Genomic DNA, 14,171 nt, shown 5'->3' with positions numbered 1-14,171 from the left:
GCTTAGACTGGCTTAAGTATTAGTATTAAAAGCCTTTTTTTTTTTTAAGAGGTGGTGATATGGGTTTATACTAATACTTCTGAAACAGCTTCCCAAGAAGTTTTGAAATACTTTCTTGAAACGTTCTTTTAGAGGTGTAAACAAAACACAAAGAATGAAAAACTTGATTGTTAAAATTTTTTACTAAAATATTCAAACGAAACAATAACAAATGTATGCTATGGAAAACTGTTGATTTACCGTAGTTAACATAACACATCTAGCTTCCAATCATTCTTACAAGCAAAACACAATTCATCTCTCAGTACAGTATATTATTTCATGACAGAGGATGATCATACAAAGGAAAAACGGGAGCAGAGTTACACTCCATAAAGAATATGTCGCCTGTGCCAATCAGGTAAAAAGAGATACACTCCCAACCCGGTGGTCACGAGAAAATGGTTCACTTATATCAGTCTTTTGTCATCTGCAAACTATGGGTTCATCTAGTGGCAGAAGCAGTTATTTCAGGAGAACGGTGATGAAAATGTCCAGAGAAACCTTACTTCTTCTGCTTAGGTGGCGGTCTGCAAAAAATAAATAAAACTTTTAGCACAACTCAATTATAAAAGAAACTTTTCAGACCAGCAGGTGAAGCAACCTAATTGCTTTCTAGAAGTATGAAAGCTCCTGCATCAAGATTCACCTGTAGACTCCCACAACAACGGCGTGATCTCTCTCATATGGCTCGAGTGTCAGCTGCTCCTGAGGTTTCATGTTCTCAGTGCTCATCTTCTTAACCTCTGATGCAAACACTGCCTCTGGAGCGGCTGTTGAATCAATGCAGTTAGCCTGAGGAAGAAAACACGACAAAGTTAACAACTGAAGACTGATGGAATACTTGCAGAAAAAACATGTGTAAACACAGCAGCATATACTTATTTTACCTTGATGGAAATAACAAAATGTCCTCCATTCTTCAGGAAATTGTGTGCATTGAGGGCGACGATTCTTGTTTGGTCAGGCTGAGCAACGTCGGCAAAGATGACGTCCACCATACCTGAAAGAAAACAGTGCAGTGCTTTATCAAACCGCCTTGCAATGTGCATTCTTTACCTTTCTTATGTTCACATCACAGGAACTTACCAACAAGCATGCGGTATTTGTGCGGGTGTCGTGCATCTTCAATGATGGGAATAATGTTGGTTCTCTTTTTTGCCACATTCAGCAAGTCTCTGCCTGATCTGTGGGAGAACTCGACAGCATACACCAATCCCTCCTACGAGGAGAAAATGAATAAAAAACAGAATGTCAATCAATGCTTCTAGAAATTAAACTTAAATTCATATTAATACTTTATTAAACAGAATTGTTAACTAAACTAAATCATTCAAAAGAAATTCAGTAACTGAAAAAGCTAAAATAAAACAGAAATTAAACAAGTATAAAAATACACAAATTACTGAAACTAAAACAAAAATAAAAAAAGTAATCAAAGCCAAATAATAACAGCAAAAAAAATTAAAAATAAAGAATAAAAATAAACCACAAAACATGACCAAAACTTCAACAAAAATTTAAATTAACTGAAAATATTAAATTAAAAATATTATTAAATGCTACATTATAAAAAAAATTATACTGCTATTGGAATAATTGTAAATTGCTCCTATTGTTTGAGCTCAATTTTTTGTCCTATGTAAAAACGCCGTCCCAGCTTAATATTTAGACAACTATAGCCCCTTTTCCACCGCAGGAACTTTCCCCAGGAACTAGGGACTTTGGGCCGTTTCCACTGCTCTGTGTGCTTCCACTGCAGGAACCAGGATCTAAATAAAGTTCCGGGTAAAAATGTGCCCCTCAGAAAGTCCCTGCTCACAAGATAGTACTTTTTCAAAGGTCTAGAACTTTCAGGGGCGGGACTTGGTTGCTGAACATGCTGATTGGTTGAGTTCACGCAGCATTGCATTTCAATCACCATTTATTTGCATAATTTTTTACAAATATTACTGTTATTGTGTCATGAAATATAGTTTTAAAAGTTTTCAGGCGAGAATGTAGTTGTTTAAAACTCAAATCTGCGGTTTATCTATAAAGACAGCACCTATATGAAAAAGTGTTTAGCTGATTTCAGAGACGTGAGCTCCACACGATCAGCGGGCGCTCAGTGCTCATGTTTCCCGACGAGAGCAGCCTCAACTGGGCTAGTCCTTCTGACATTTGATAAATATAAGATAATTCGTTTGAGTAAATCTAACAGGTAATCTTTGGTCTTTATTCTATTAATATGTTAACATGAAAAGAGGCAATGTTTGATATAATATTTCGTTTCATTGTAATGTATGCACGTTCCCTGAACTACATTTCTTCGGCTATTAATAGCTCCGCAGGAACTTTCCCCAGGAACTAGGGACTTTGGGCCGTTTCCACTGCTCTGTGTGCTTCCACTGCAGGAACCAGGATCTAAATAAAGTTCCGGGTAAAAATGTGCCCCTCAGAAAGTCCCTGCTCACAAGATAGTACTTTTTCAAAGGTCTAGAACTTTCAGGGGCGGGACTTGGTTGCTGAACATGCTGATTGGTTGAGTTCACGCAGCATTGCATTTCAATCACCATTTATTTGCATAATTTTTTACAAATATTACTGTTATTGTGTCATGAAATATAGTTTTAAAAGTTTTCAGGCGAGAATGTAGTTGTTTAAAACTCAAATCTGCGGTTTATCTATAAAGACAGCACCTATATGAAAAAGTGTTTAGCTGATTTCAGAGACGTGAGCTCCACACGATCAGCGGGCGCTCAGTGCTCATGTTTCCCGACGAGAGCAGCCTCAACTGGGCTAGTCCTTCTGACATTTGATAAATATAAGATAATTCGTTTGAGTAAATCTAACAGGTAATCTTTGGTCTTTATTCTATTAATATGTTAACATGAAAAGAGGCAATGTTTGATATAATATTTCGTTTCATTGTAATGTATGCACGTTCCCTGAACTACATTTCTTCGGCTATTAATAGCTTATGTTTAAATGAAAACGAAAAGAGGCAGTGGTGTTTGATATCATATTTCGTCTTATTGTAAATACAGTGAGGAAAATTGCAGTAGTCAAGGCAAGCTGACTGACGTTATCAAGTATGCTGCTGTTCCATTTGCAGAATTACCGGACTTGCATCGTCCCGTCTGTGGGAGTTCACACTCCTGAGTTGAACTTGCGAAGTCCAAACTACCGAGGACAAAAGTCCGAACTTTGCGTACTTGGTATTGAAAAACGCGTGCAGACCTACGTCACCAGACTATTTGCCTATTCTTCACGGTACTTTAGACCACGATGGAAACGCAGACAGCAACAGGTCTGGGGGGGAAAAAAGGTTCCTGGGACAAATTGTTCCAGGTAATTTCGGTGGAAAAGCAGCTTATATTATTACAATACACAGTATTATGCAGAAAATGCACACTGATGCTGATCTGTGCAGACGTGGACTTTAATAATTATAAAAAGATATACACATACCGGTCCAACAATGTCAGAAACATGGGATACAGTAGTTCCTGATGCGGCTCCTAAGTACATGACCTTCGTTCCTGGCTTAATGTGGATCTGGTCAACACCTCCTAAAATGGCTGCGGCCAGCTTCGACCGGAAAGGATTCCATGCTCTGTACTCAATTTTAGTTTCCCCTTCCTTACATCAGAAAAAAAAATGAACATGTTATGAATGCAGTAGTTTCCTAACCGGGGTGCCGTCTGTAAAGAGCAGGGGTGCCGTATAAAAAATACTTTAATATTTTTAAATTGCTAAAATGTTAAAAAAAAGCATCTATTACATAATATCAATTTCTGATGTCGCCAATAATTAGAGATGCACTGAAATTCTGGCTGCCAAAAATTAGTTCACCGCTCAGGTTTCACGGTCACGTGGTGTGACGCTCTGCATATCATCCCGCTCTATGCGAGTGCTCCACTCATATATCATTCATGCTCATCGGAACAGCAAAGTCCACTCAAAAAATCGAGCTGACAGGAAACATCTATGTAGTACAGTATTGTTTCTGTCTGCAATAGCTCTACTGTGCTGTAACATGGTGTGGTATATGGGCAACTCTGGTAACGCTGCCCTCTCATTCATTGATCTGCTAACCGCTATGTTATGCTCACGTGTTCTGATAATAGCTTTCTAGGTCGAAACATTATTTGGATAATTGGTATAAAAAAAAAAACTAACAAAAAAACGAAATCTCTTAATACCCCTACTGTTAGACCTACCTGAAAAACTAAAAAGCAATACATTTCATTTGTAGGTCTATCATTATTTTTTTATGTGCGCTATCATTAATAATTTCTTTTTTTGTTCTTATTTTATTACTGACTGCTAACTTTACATTTTCTATTCAATTCAAAGTTTGAAATCATGCGATCTCATGCTACTGCAACAAAATTACCCCACTGTAAAATCAAAAATACACTGAGTGAGCAAAAATTTGTGAGATAGCTAGTTATAATGGTAATTAAATAATGTTTACATATGAATAAAAGCCTACATTAAAATGTCATAAATTGATCTCTTCATTAGAAATTAGCCTACTGATTGCCACCATTGATGGACAAACAAATGTAATATAAAAAAGATCTGTAATGACAGAATATTCTGCAGTTCTTCCCTGCTGTACTGAATATCTATACTTTTCAAAGTATCATATTGCAGTTAGAAATTCAAGTATTGTGACAATTAATTTTGTAGGGTGCCACAAATTTGTTAATTTCCAAAGGGTGCCGCGACTAAAAAAAAAAAAAAGGTTGGGAAACACTGCTCTAGTGAACATTAAAGGCATGCTTCTATAGGCTCACCTCAATATTTATTCTCTTTTCTCCATACACTGATTCTCCAACCACCATGTTCTTTGTGACCAGGGCGTCCTCTTTACCACGGCAGATAAAAACCCCTGAATTTTTAAACAGAACATGGTTGTTTAACACATTCTCAGAATCAACAGCAACTCAAAAATGTGACGTTGATGACCCACCTTCATGTCTATGGGGCTCTACAGTCACCTGTCTGCCCCCCCTGAACCCTCCTCTTCCTCCCCGGCCTCTAGGAGTGCCACGTCCGCCCCCTCGTCCACGGAAGCCACCATCACCTCCAGGGGACCTGAATCCTCCACCTTTATCAAACAAGAGATACAGAAATTAAAATTAATGGAAATACAATGTCAAATTTTCTTGCATACTAAACTAGAAAAAGTTTATTTAAAGCACAGAAATATTGACTATACACGATTTCAATATTGAGCATTAATAAAAAGCATTTTACTTGAAATTATATTTGATTATATTATTTTAAATATCGTTTTTCTATTTTAATGTACTTTAAAATATAATTTATTCCTGTGATCAAAGCTGAATTTTTAGCATCTTTACTCTAGTCTTCAGTGTCACATGATCTTTTGGAAATCATTCTAATATGATGATTTATTATCAATGTTGGAAACAGCTGTGATGCCTTTTTTTTTTTTTTAAATAAGAAAATGAAAATAAAAATACTGACCCCAAAGTTTTAAACAGTATTGTATATTACAAAAAATTTATATTTTAAATAAATGCTGTTCTTTCAACTTTTTATTCATCAAAGAATCATTAAAAAAAGTATCACAACTGTTTCCAACACTGAAAATAAATCAGCATATTAATATTTTCAGCAAATTAGAATATTTCACAATATTAAGTTTTTTTTCTGTATTTTTGACCAAATAAATGCAGCCTTGATGTGCAGAAAAGACTTCTTTAGAAAACGGCTCCGGTTACTATCGTAACCTCGGTTCCCTGAGAGCGGGAACGAGACATCACGGATACATTTCTCCGTTATGGGAACTCCTTCCCTTCCAACCTTTCCTTAAGTCCTATTGGCTCACGCCAGACCAAATGACTGGCCAATTGTCGAGAAGTATGCAAATCACATGCAAATACTGTACTGTAATACTGGTGCACGCAACAATTACGTCAGAATCTGATACTGAACGCCGCTTAGCTGGTATTTTAAATAAATGCTGTTCTTTCAACTTTTTATTCATCAAAGAATCATTAAAAAAAGTATCACAACTGTTTCCAACACTGAAAATAAATCAGCATATTAATATTTTCAGCAAATTAGAATATTTCACAATATTAAGTTTTTTTTCTGTATTTTTGACCAAATAAATGCAGCCTTGATGTGCAGAAAAGACTTCTTTAGAAAACGGCTCCGGTTACTATCGTAACCTCGGTTCCCTGAGAGCGGGAACGAGACATCACAAATGTCGCCATGTTCGCTGCTCGACCAGCTAAGCGGCGTTCAGTATCAGATTCTGACGTAATTGTTGCGTGCACCAGTATTACAGTACAGTATTTGCATGTGATTTGCATACTTCTCGACAATTGGCCAGTCATTTGGTCTGGCGTGAGCCAATAGGACTTAAGGAAAGGTTGGAAGGGAAGGAGCGAGCAGCGAACATGGCGACATTTGTGATGTCTCGTTCCCGCTCTCAGGGAACCGAGGTTACGATAGTAACTGGAGACGTTCCCTCTCGAGCCTTCACGAGACATTTTTCCGTTATGGGAACAATATTCAATTCCGCCGTGAGAGAGGCTACGAGCAGCCTGTACAAGTCACATACCCAGCAAAGATAGAAGATAAAACACAATTCCCACAACCAATAGCAACGCTTGCAAGGCGGGCTCGCAGCTGATAGGTGGAGACAAGCCAATGAGCATCTAAAGCCCAGGTATACGAAATTTGCATATCTGGTCAGTGATAACGTATGCTGTGCTGAGAAACAGGGCAGAAGCAACAACAACCACAGTATTGTGAGGGGGGGCTGCACAGAGATAACTGTTAAGCAGCAGTATAACACATAAGGTGATGATGGTACACCAATCGAATTAGACATTGAATAGCAGGAGCTGCACTGAGTACAGGGCAGCAAACACACATGAATAGAGGTAGCATAAACGTGAATCAGTCACTCATCGGCAGCACTTGGGAGGCTAAGGACTGAGCGTCCAGCTTGTAAAACCTGGCAAAGGTATTCTGAGAAGACCCGCCGGCTGCAAAGCATATATCCTGAATAGACATACCTCTCGACCACGACCAGGAGGCGGCGATAGCTCTTGTTGAGTGGGCCCTAATGTGCAAAGGACATTCCAAACCATGGCTCGTATAACAGCAGTGTTAGCATCCACAATTAGCCTCTTTTTTGACACGGCCCTTCGTACAACCACCATAGCACACGAAAAGCTAGTCAGATTGTCGAAAGCTGACCAACGGTCAATGAAAATCCTTAAAGCCCTGACGGGGCACACCGAAATTGGAGCGTCCGCATCACGCGAGGTTGGTAACTCAGAAGACAGGGCAGACAGCGAAACATCTGTGCTCTGAAGGGGGTAGATAGTGATTTAGGCACGTAGCTCGGTCTCGGCCGGAGTGTGACGCTGCAGTCACCGGGTCTGAAGCGAATACAATCGCTTTCCACAGAAAACGCATGTAAATCCCCCATGCGCTTAGCCGAAGCGAGGGCAGTTTGAGAGATAGCTCCTTCACAGCAATGGATACTTAAGGCTCGAATGGTGGTTGTGAAAATGCTCTTAACACCACCTCTAGGTCCCAGGGCGAAACTGAAGGCAGACGCGGGGAATGCAACCTCGCCCCATTAAGAACACTCACCACCAACACGTGCCTACTGATCGATTGCCCGCCCAGCGGGGAACGAAACGAGCCAATAGCGGCCAGTGGTTGATGGTAGACATCCACTATCAAGCCTGTACCGTAGAAAACGCAGAACATCCGACACGGTGCAAGCAGCCGGTTTGATATGAATTTTAGAGCATAGAAATATCTCGTGGAGGGCGCCCTTGCCTCCGAGAGTGTATCAAGCACACGAGAATGCAGGGCGGTCAGCTCCTCTTATATCCCCGAAGCAGCCACACATGATGGCTCAATAACTCCGGGTTGGGGTGCCACACCGAGCCGCTCGTTTGAGATGGCAGATCCTACCTGATGGGGATCGGCCAGGGCGGCGCCACCAGCAGCTTTGTCAGGTCCGGGAACCAAGGCTGGTTCGGTCAGTTCGGGGCGACGAGCGTCACCGAAGCCTTCTCCTCCCTGATCTTGTATATCACCAGCTGCATTATCTTGATCGGAGGAACGCATATGGCCTGGATGCTGGTCAGTGCGACGTCAGAGTGTCCCCTTCCAGCCGGGAGTGAGACCGGGAGAAGAACAACGGGCAGTGCGCATTCTCGCTCGTGGCGAACAGATCCACCGCCGCTCTCCTGTAGCGGGTCCAAATCATTCGAACCGACTCGGGATGCAGCCTCCACTCTTCCTTGAGGAATTCCCTTCCTCAAAAGCATTTCTGCCCCGCAGTTCAGGAGACCGGGGATGTGCGCTGCTCTGATGGAGAGAAAGTGACGGGCCGTCCATAGCAGGAGAGTCGCTACCTGCTTGTACCGAGCCTTGGATCGTACACCCCCTTGGTGATTTATGTACGACACCACAGACGTGGTCGGTGCGAATCAGTACATGTCGCTGTTCCAGCAGCGGCCGTAAATCTTTTAGAGCTAAGAACACTGCTTCCAGCTCCAAGCGGTTTATGTGCCACTGGTTCTGACCACAGCCCTGAAGCCGGCATGCCCTCGCACACTGCTCCCCATCCGCGAGTGGACACATCCGTCGTGACCACGACACATGACGTCATCAAGCCCAGGGGAACCCCCCCCGGCTGAGGAGATCTTTGCGCCACGGCCTCAGGGCTTCGATGCAGCCGCGGGTCGCAACCAGTACCCAGGGCGAATTCGCGCCAGGATCTGTTTTACCATCCGGAACACACGCTTGCAGAGCGCTCTGTTGATGGTCCTGAGATCTAGAATCGGGCGGAACCCTGAATCTCTCTTGGGCACCATAAAAGCCAGCTCGCTCGGAGGGACTCGTTCTACCGCTCCTTTTTCGAGCAGGTTGCATACCTCGTCTCAGAACCAGGGCATTTCAAGGCATGTTAGAGACTTTACCACGCCGTTGAAATGGGGTGGTCTGCGTCTGAATTCAAGGGCGTACCCACGCTCTATCACACCAAGTAACCAGCGCGAGATTCCCGGAATAGTTTTCCACGCGCTCAGGAACAGACATAGCGGCTTGGTCGTTGGATGCGCGGCTATAACATGTGTGAGCAGCGGCTCTGCACCGCTCTGAGGCGGGGCGAGCGGCGCTACATTGACTGAGTGAGGAGGAAAAAGCTCTTTTGTGCATATGTATGCATTTTGTTTTTTAATGATCCCCCCCACACACACACACACACACACATCAAACACAAATTTTAACAATTTTGAGACAGCTTGGGGGCTGGGCCAATCGCGTAGGCTTCTCTTCCCTCCTCTCCGGGCTGTCAGGACAAGGGTTTGGCAGCTGACGGCGGCTGGAGTCACGGCACGGGTGGCGGGCTGATGGCGGGCGGGAGTCACGGCGCGGGCCCCTCTGCTTGCCGTGGAGCCTTTTCCTGGGTCCCTTTACACTTTTCTCCGCACATCCGGCTCCTGGCAGCAGCCATCGCGGGCCTGGTGTCCCTGCACTGCGATGAGCCGAGCGCCAAAGAAGACCTCGATCTCGCGGTCTGCTGCTGGAAAGCGTGCTTCGGCATAACGAGGCTCATTCCTTTGCATTGTGCGCTTTTTAACCGATGTGGGCGGCGGCATCTGCGCCTGTCACTACAGACTGTGAATGGCTATACGACCTAGCGGAACACCACTTCGTAGGGGCGTGAACAACTGACGTAATAGTCCAGCGAAATCTGGAAGGCTGATAAGACGCGCGCCTGGGCATCAGGTGACTCTACGCCTTCGCGCGCTTTTCCAAGCAGGGGCATCAGGCGAGTCCTCGCGCTTTTCCAAGCAGGGGCATCAGGTGACTCCTTGCCGCTTTACTGCTGGTGAGTGGGTAAGCGACTAAAGCGCTTGTCGCCGCACTGAAGCGGAGGCTGCACATCGCCCTGAATGAGAGAGAGTGGAGTCCTCTACACACGGCAGCCGCTGATGTGGGGCTGGTATCATGTGAATGAGAGAGCAGTGTCTTCCAAACACGGCAGCCGCTGATGAGGGGCTGGTATCGTGTGAACGAGTGAGGAGCCAGTGATTATGCTTTGCACACGGCAGAACGCTGCTCCCAGGTGGGGAGCTGCACACTTTTTAGACAGTGGGTCATGCGGCATCTGCGGCGACATGAGAACCCTTTGCTCCAGTATCTGCACTCGGCTTTCCGCTCCGCCATGGAAGGGGGACGTGAGAAGCCGGGCTGATGTCCTGCAGGTTCGATGGGTGAGAGGAATGCGACTCCTTATGGTCCACCACTGATAGAGGGCAGACAGACTCATCTAGCATCTGAAGAAAAATGACATACTCACCTGAACGCTGCAGAGGAGCGGCAATCCAGGCACCGCCCTCTGATGAGCGAACCTTAAGTGAGCTGCAATAGTTTATAAGCCATATTCTTACGTTATTCAGCAAAGTTAAGGAGAAGATTCAGATTCTGACGTAATTGTCATGTGCACCGCCTTTTATACTGCCTCTCGAGCGCGTCAGTATTTGCATGCGATTTGCATATTTCGCGGCAATTGGCCAGTCACTTGGACTGGCGTGAGCCAATAGGACTTCAGGAAAGGTTGGAAGGGAAGGAGTTCCCATAATGGAGAAATGTATCCGTGATGTCTCGTGAAAGCTCGAGAAGGAACCTTACAAATCGTACTGATCCCAAACTTTTCAATGGCAGTGTGTATGTATGTATGTGTACATGTGACCACAAAACCAGTCATAAGTAGCAGGGGTATATTTGTAGCAATAGCCAACAATACATTGTATGGGTCATAATTACCGATTTTCCTTTCATGCCAAAAATCATAAGAATATTAAGAAAAGATCATGTTCCATTTAGCTATGTTGTAAATATCCTACCGTACATATATCAAAACTTAATTTTTGATAAGTAATATGCATTGCTAAGAACTTCATTTGGAAAACTTTAAAGGCGATTTTCTCAATTTTCAAATAGTTGTATCTCAGTGTGTTTGTATACATAAACATACACACCAACACTTCCATGTATTAGCCAAATGTTACAAGCAATAACATACAACACCAGAATTATATATATATATATATAAAGGAAATATAATGAAAAGAAAAACAAACAAACAAACAAACAAACTTGCTTACCGCCACCACCTCTACCTCCTCGAAATCCTCCTCTTCCACCCCGGTCTCCTCCTCCTCCTCTTCCTCCAAAGCCACCTCCTCTTCCTCCAAAGCCACCACCGCCTCCTCCTCTTCCTCCAAAGCCACCTCCTCTTCCTCCAAAGCCGCCTCCTCTTCCTCCAAAGCCTCCTCTTGGGCTGAATTCTGTCAAAAGGAGTCAAATATATTAATTCACTGAATGGATCACATTAAGACTTCATTTATGGCAAAAAGTATACTGTAATCAAATATCACACCATTAAATGTTTTCAAACTGTAGTCAGCTTTAACTAACACCTAATATTAGAAAAGCCTTTAGTTATGACTGTTCTCACAAAAAATGCCATTTGAGACCATATTAATTAGAACTAGGGATGCACGATATATCGGCCACCATATCGGTATCGGCCCATATCGGCTCATTTTTTCTGTTATCGGTATCGGCCAAAATTTTCATATCGGTGCATCCCTAATTAGAACCAAGGATACCAACAGATCCCTGGTGTTCAAATGTCCTCAACCACTAGACTCCACAACTAACTGTATACAAAGTTTAAATCCATTCACTGGTAACTTTAGTTTGTGCGTGTAATATGTTTTTGTTACAGGTTGTCGACTAAACCAAAACTATTCGTTTTTACTTGGTTCTCCACATGAAGATGGTCTGTCAGACAAGGTAATTTCCTAAACCCATGTGGTCCTCAACAATGTGTGGAAACTCGCCTATGAAAACACTCCTGTGCACAACGTCCAGACAAAATCAAATGAAAAAAAAAAACTTCGTAAACTAGTCTGATTTTAGAAACAAAAGCGTATCTAGTGAAAAGCCATGTGGAGCTTCCGCACCGCGTGCGCAGCATGGCTCGCTTGCTCAAACGCGCAATGTTATGCACCGCAAGAAAATGTTTAGCCTAAATTAAAACATTTTTATAATGTTTATATGTAACACAGTATGGCCACCATAATATGTTTAGAAATATAAATAAAATAGCAATGTCATTACATTTCAGAGACAGAGCGTTTAAGCACTAAAACTTTTAGCGCGTGGCTAACTTGGCCGGAATGCTAACACGCGCGCAAAACCAACACTTCTAAACACTAATATTTTATCGCCCGACAATGAAAACAACCATATATGCATTAAAAAACTAATATTAACTTACCTGGTTTCATTTCACTTTATTATGTATGGATAATCCTGTTTTAATTCTACAAACAGCTGCCGCTGCTTCTGCTCCAGACTGTTCTGCACTGATCAGGTGGCCACATGTGTGAGTCGAACGTCTTTTCTTCTTCTTCTTCTTTCAGGTTTAATGGCGTTTGGCAACTCATCTCAAAGGTGCATTACCGCCACCTACTAGACTGGAGTGTGTGCCGGGCATTAGACTGACATCAAAGGAGTGGAGAGGGAAGAGAAGAAAAAAAATACCCTATTAAATTCTTTCACTTAACCCAGTGTTTTTCAAAAATAACATTCCCTAATAAATGCTCAAGTGTCATGCTTTTGGAACGTCTTTTCCCACAATGCACCTCCAGAAAACCGTGGCTCTTGCTCCGTTATTCCGCCATCTAGTGGGAGACTTCGCAGCTACAATAAAGTCATGCAACTTCGTCATTCAAGTGATTGGCAGTGTTTCAGGTAATACTATTTAAAGTCACAATACAATCTACTTTGTTCTTGGATGGAATTGATTTTTTAGACAAGAAATGTACCAATAGACATGTACGCCAAATCTTTCAATTCAAGAAAAGAAATGAAACTGAATTAATATCACTTCTTAAATCTCTTAGTTATATAAATAACACAAAATCCCAAAGATTTATAAAATATTATGAAGAAATGTTTAAAGAAAATACATGTATTTAAAAGCTTTCCCTGTATATTAATGTTTGTATGTTATTGTTTCAAAAGTGGTAATGTATGCATTCTTGTGTCTCCTTGTCTTGTCATCTTTTGTTTTTTTGTATAATATTTTAGTTTTCTCTCTCTTTGTTTTATTATGTGTATTTGTATGTAATTCCTTGACAATGTTCTTATGTTATTGAGCATTAATAAAAAAATAAAAAAGGAATACTATTTTATTACAGCGTATGCAATATTACACACACACTACCAGTCAAAAGTTTTTGAACAGTAAGATTTTTCATGTTTTTTAAAGAATTCTCTTCTGCTCACCAAACCTGCATTTATTTGATCCAAAGTACAGCAAAAACAGTCAAATTGTGAAATATTTTTACTAGGTTATATAAATTAGCTGTTTTCTAGTTGAATATATTTTAAAATGTAATTTATTCCTGCAATTTCAAAGAATTTTTTAGCATCATTACGCTACTACAGTCACATGATCCTTCAGAAATCATTCTAATATTCTGATTTGCTGCTCAAGAAACATTTATTGTTATTATTATGCCGAGTAGAATTTTTTCAGGTTTCGTTGATGAATAGAGAGTTCAGGAACAGCATTTTTCTGAAATAGAAATCTTTTGTAACTTAATAAATGTCTTTATCATCACTTTTGGTCCATTTAAAGCATCCTTGCATAAAATAATTAATTTCTACTTTTGAATGGTATAGTGAGTAATGTTACAAAAGTTTTAGAGTCAGAAAGTCTGAAGAGCATTCTTTAAAAAACATTAAGAACTTTTGACTGGTAGTGTATGTTTTATACATATTACAACTGAAATAATACCATGTTTTGGCCAGACAAACAGAACAAGTCAGCTAGGTCTCAGACTTTAAACCAAAACTCAAAGGACTCGGGCCTAATTAACAAGGAATCACTTTATAAAGAGGGAAGATAGGAAAGAAATACAATAAAGGCAATGGTGGTGACTATAACTTCATGCTGAATTCTGCTATTAAATTGGCGACAAAAACATTTGTTTAAGGCTAAACCTGTGCAGTTGCTTATTAGCTCATTTTTCAGGAAAAAGTTCTTGTTT

General features: G+C 41.5%; 1 protein-coding gene across 1 annotated transcript; it reads right to left on the bottom strand.

The window, feature by feature from the left end:
• Positions 1-163: 163 nt before the first annotated feature.
• LOC107600489 (rRNA 2'-O-methyltransferase fibrillarin-like) lies at positions 164-12,532 on the bottom strand. Its single transcript, XM_016292397.1, has 10 exons — positions 12,392-12,532; positions 11,376-11,393; positions 11,211-11,315; positions 5,003-5,140; positions 4,827-4,921; positions 3,493-3,663; positions 1,129-1,261; positions 930-1,042; positions 689-834; positions 164-569 (listed from the first exon to the last, which is right to left on the bottom strand). Exons 1-10 carry the CDS (start codon positions 12,399-12,401, stop codon positions 545-547), a joined length of 954 nt encoding a protein of 317 aa, XP_016147883.1. The 5' UTR covers positions 12,402-12,532; the 3' UTR covers positions 164-544.
• Between the last annotated feature and the right edge of the window lie 1,639 nt (positions 12,533-14,171).

This window comes from Sinocyclocheilus grahami, unplaced genomic scaffold (genome assembly GCF_001515645.1).
Source record: "Sinocyclocheilus grahami isolate Dianchi unplaced genomic scaffold, SAMN03320097.WGS_v1.1 scaffold285.1, whole genome shotgun sequence".
NCBI lineage: Eukaryota > Metazoa > Chordata > Actinopteri > Cypriniformes > Cyprinidae > Sinocyclocheilus > Sinocyclocheilus grahami.
The sequence above is the reverse complement of the archived record's forward strand: the minus strand, read 5'-3'. Positions and strand labels throughout refer to the sequence as shown.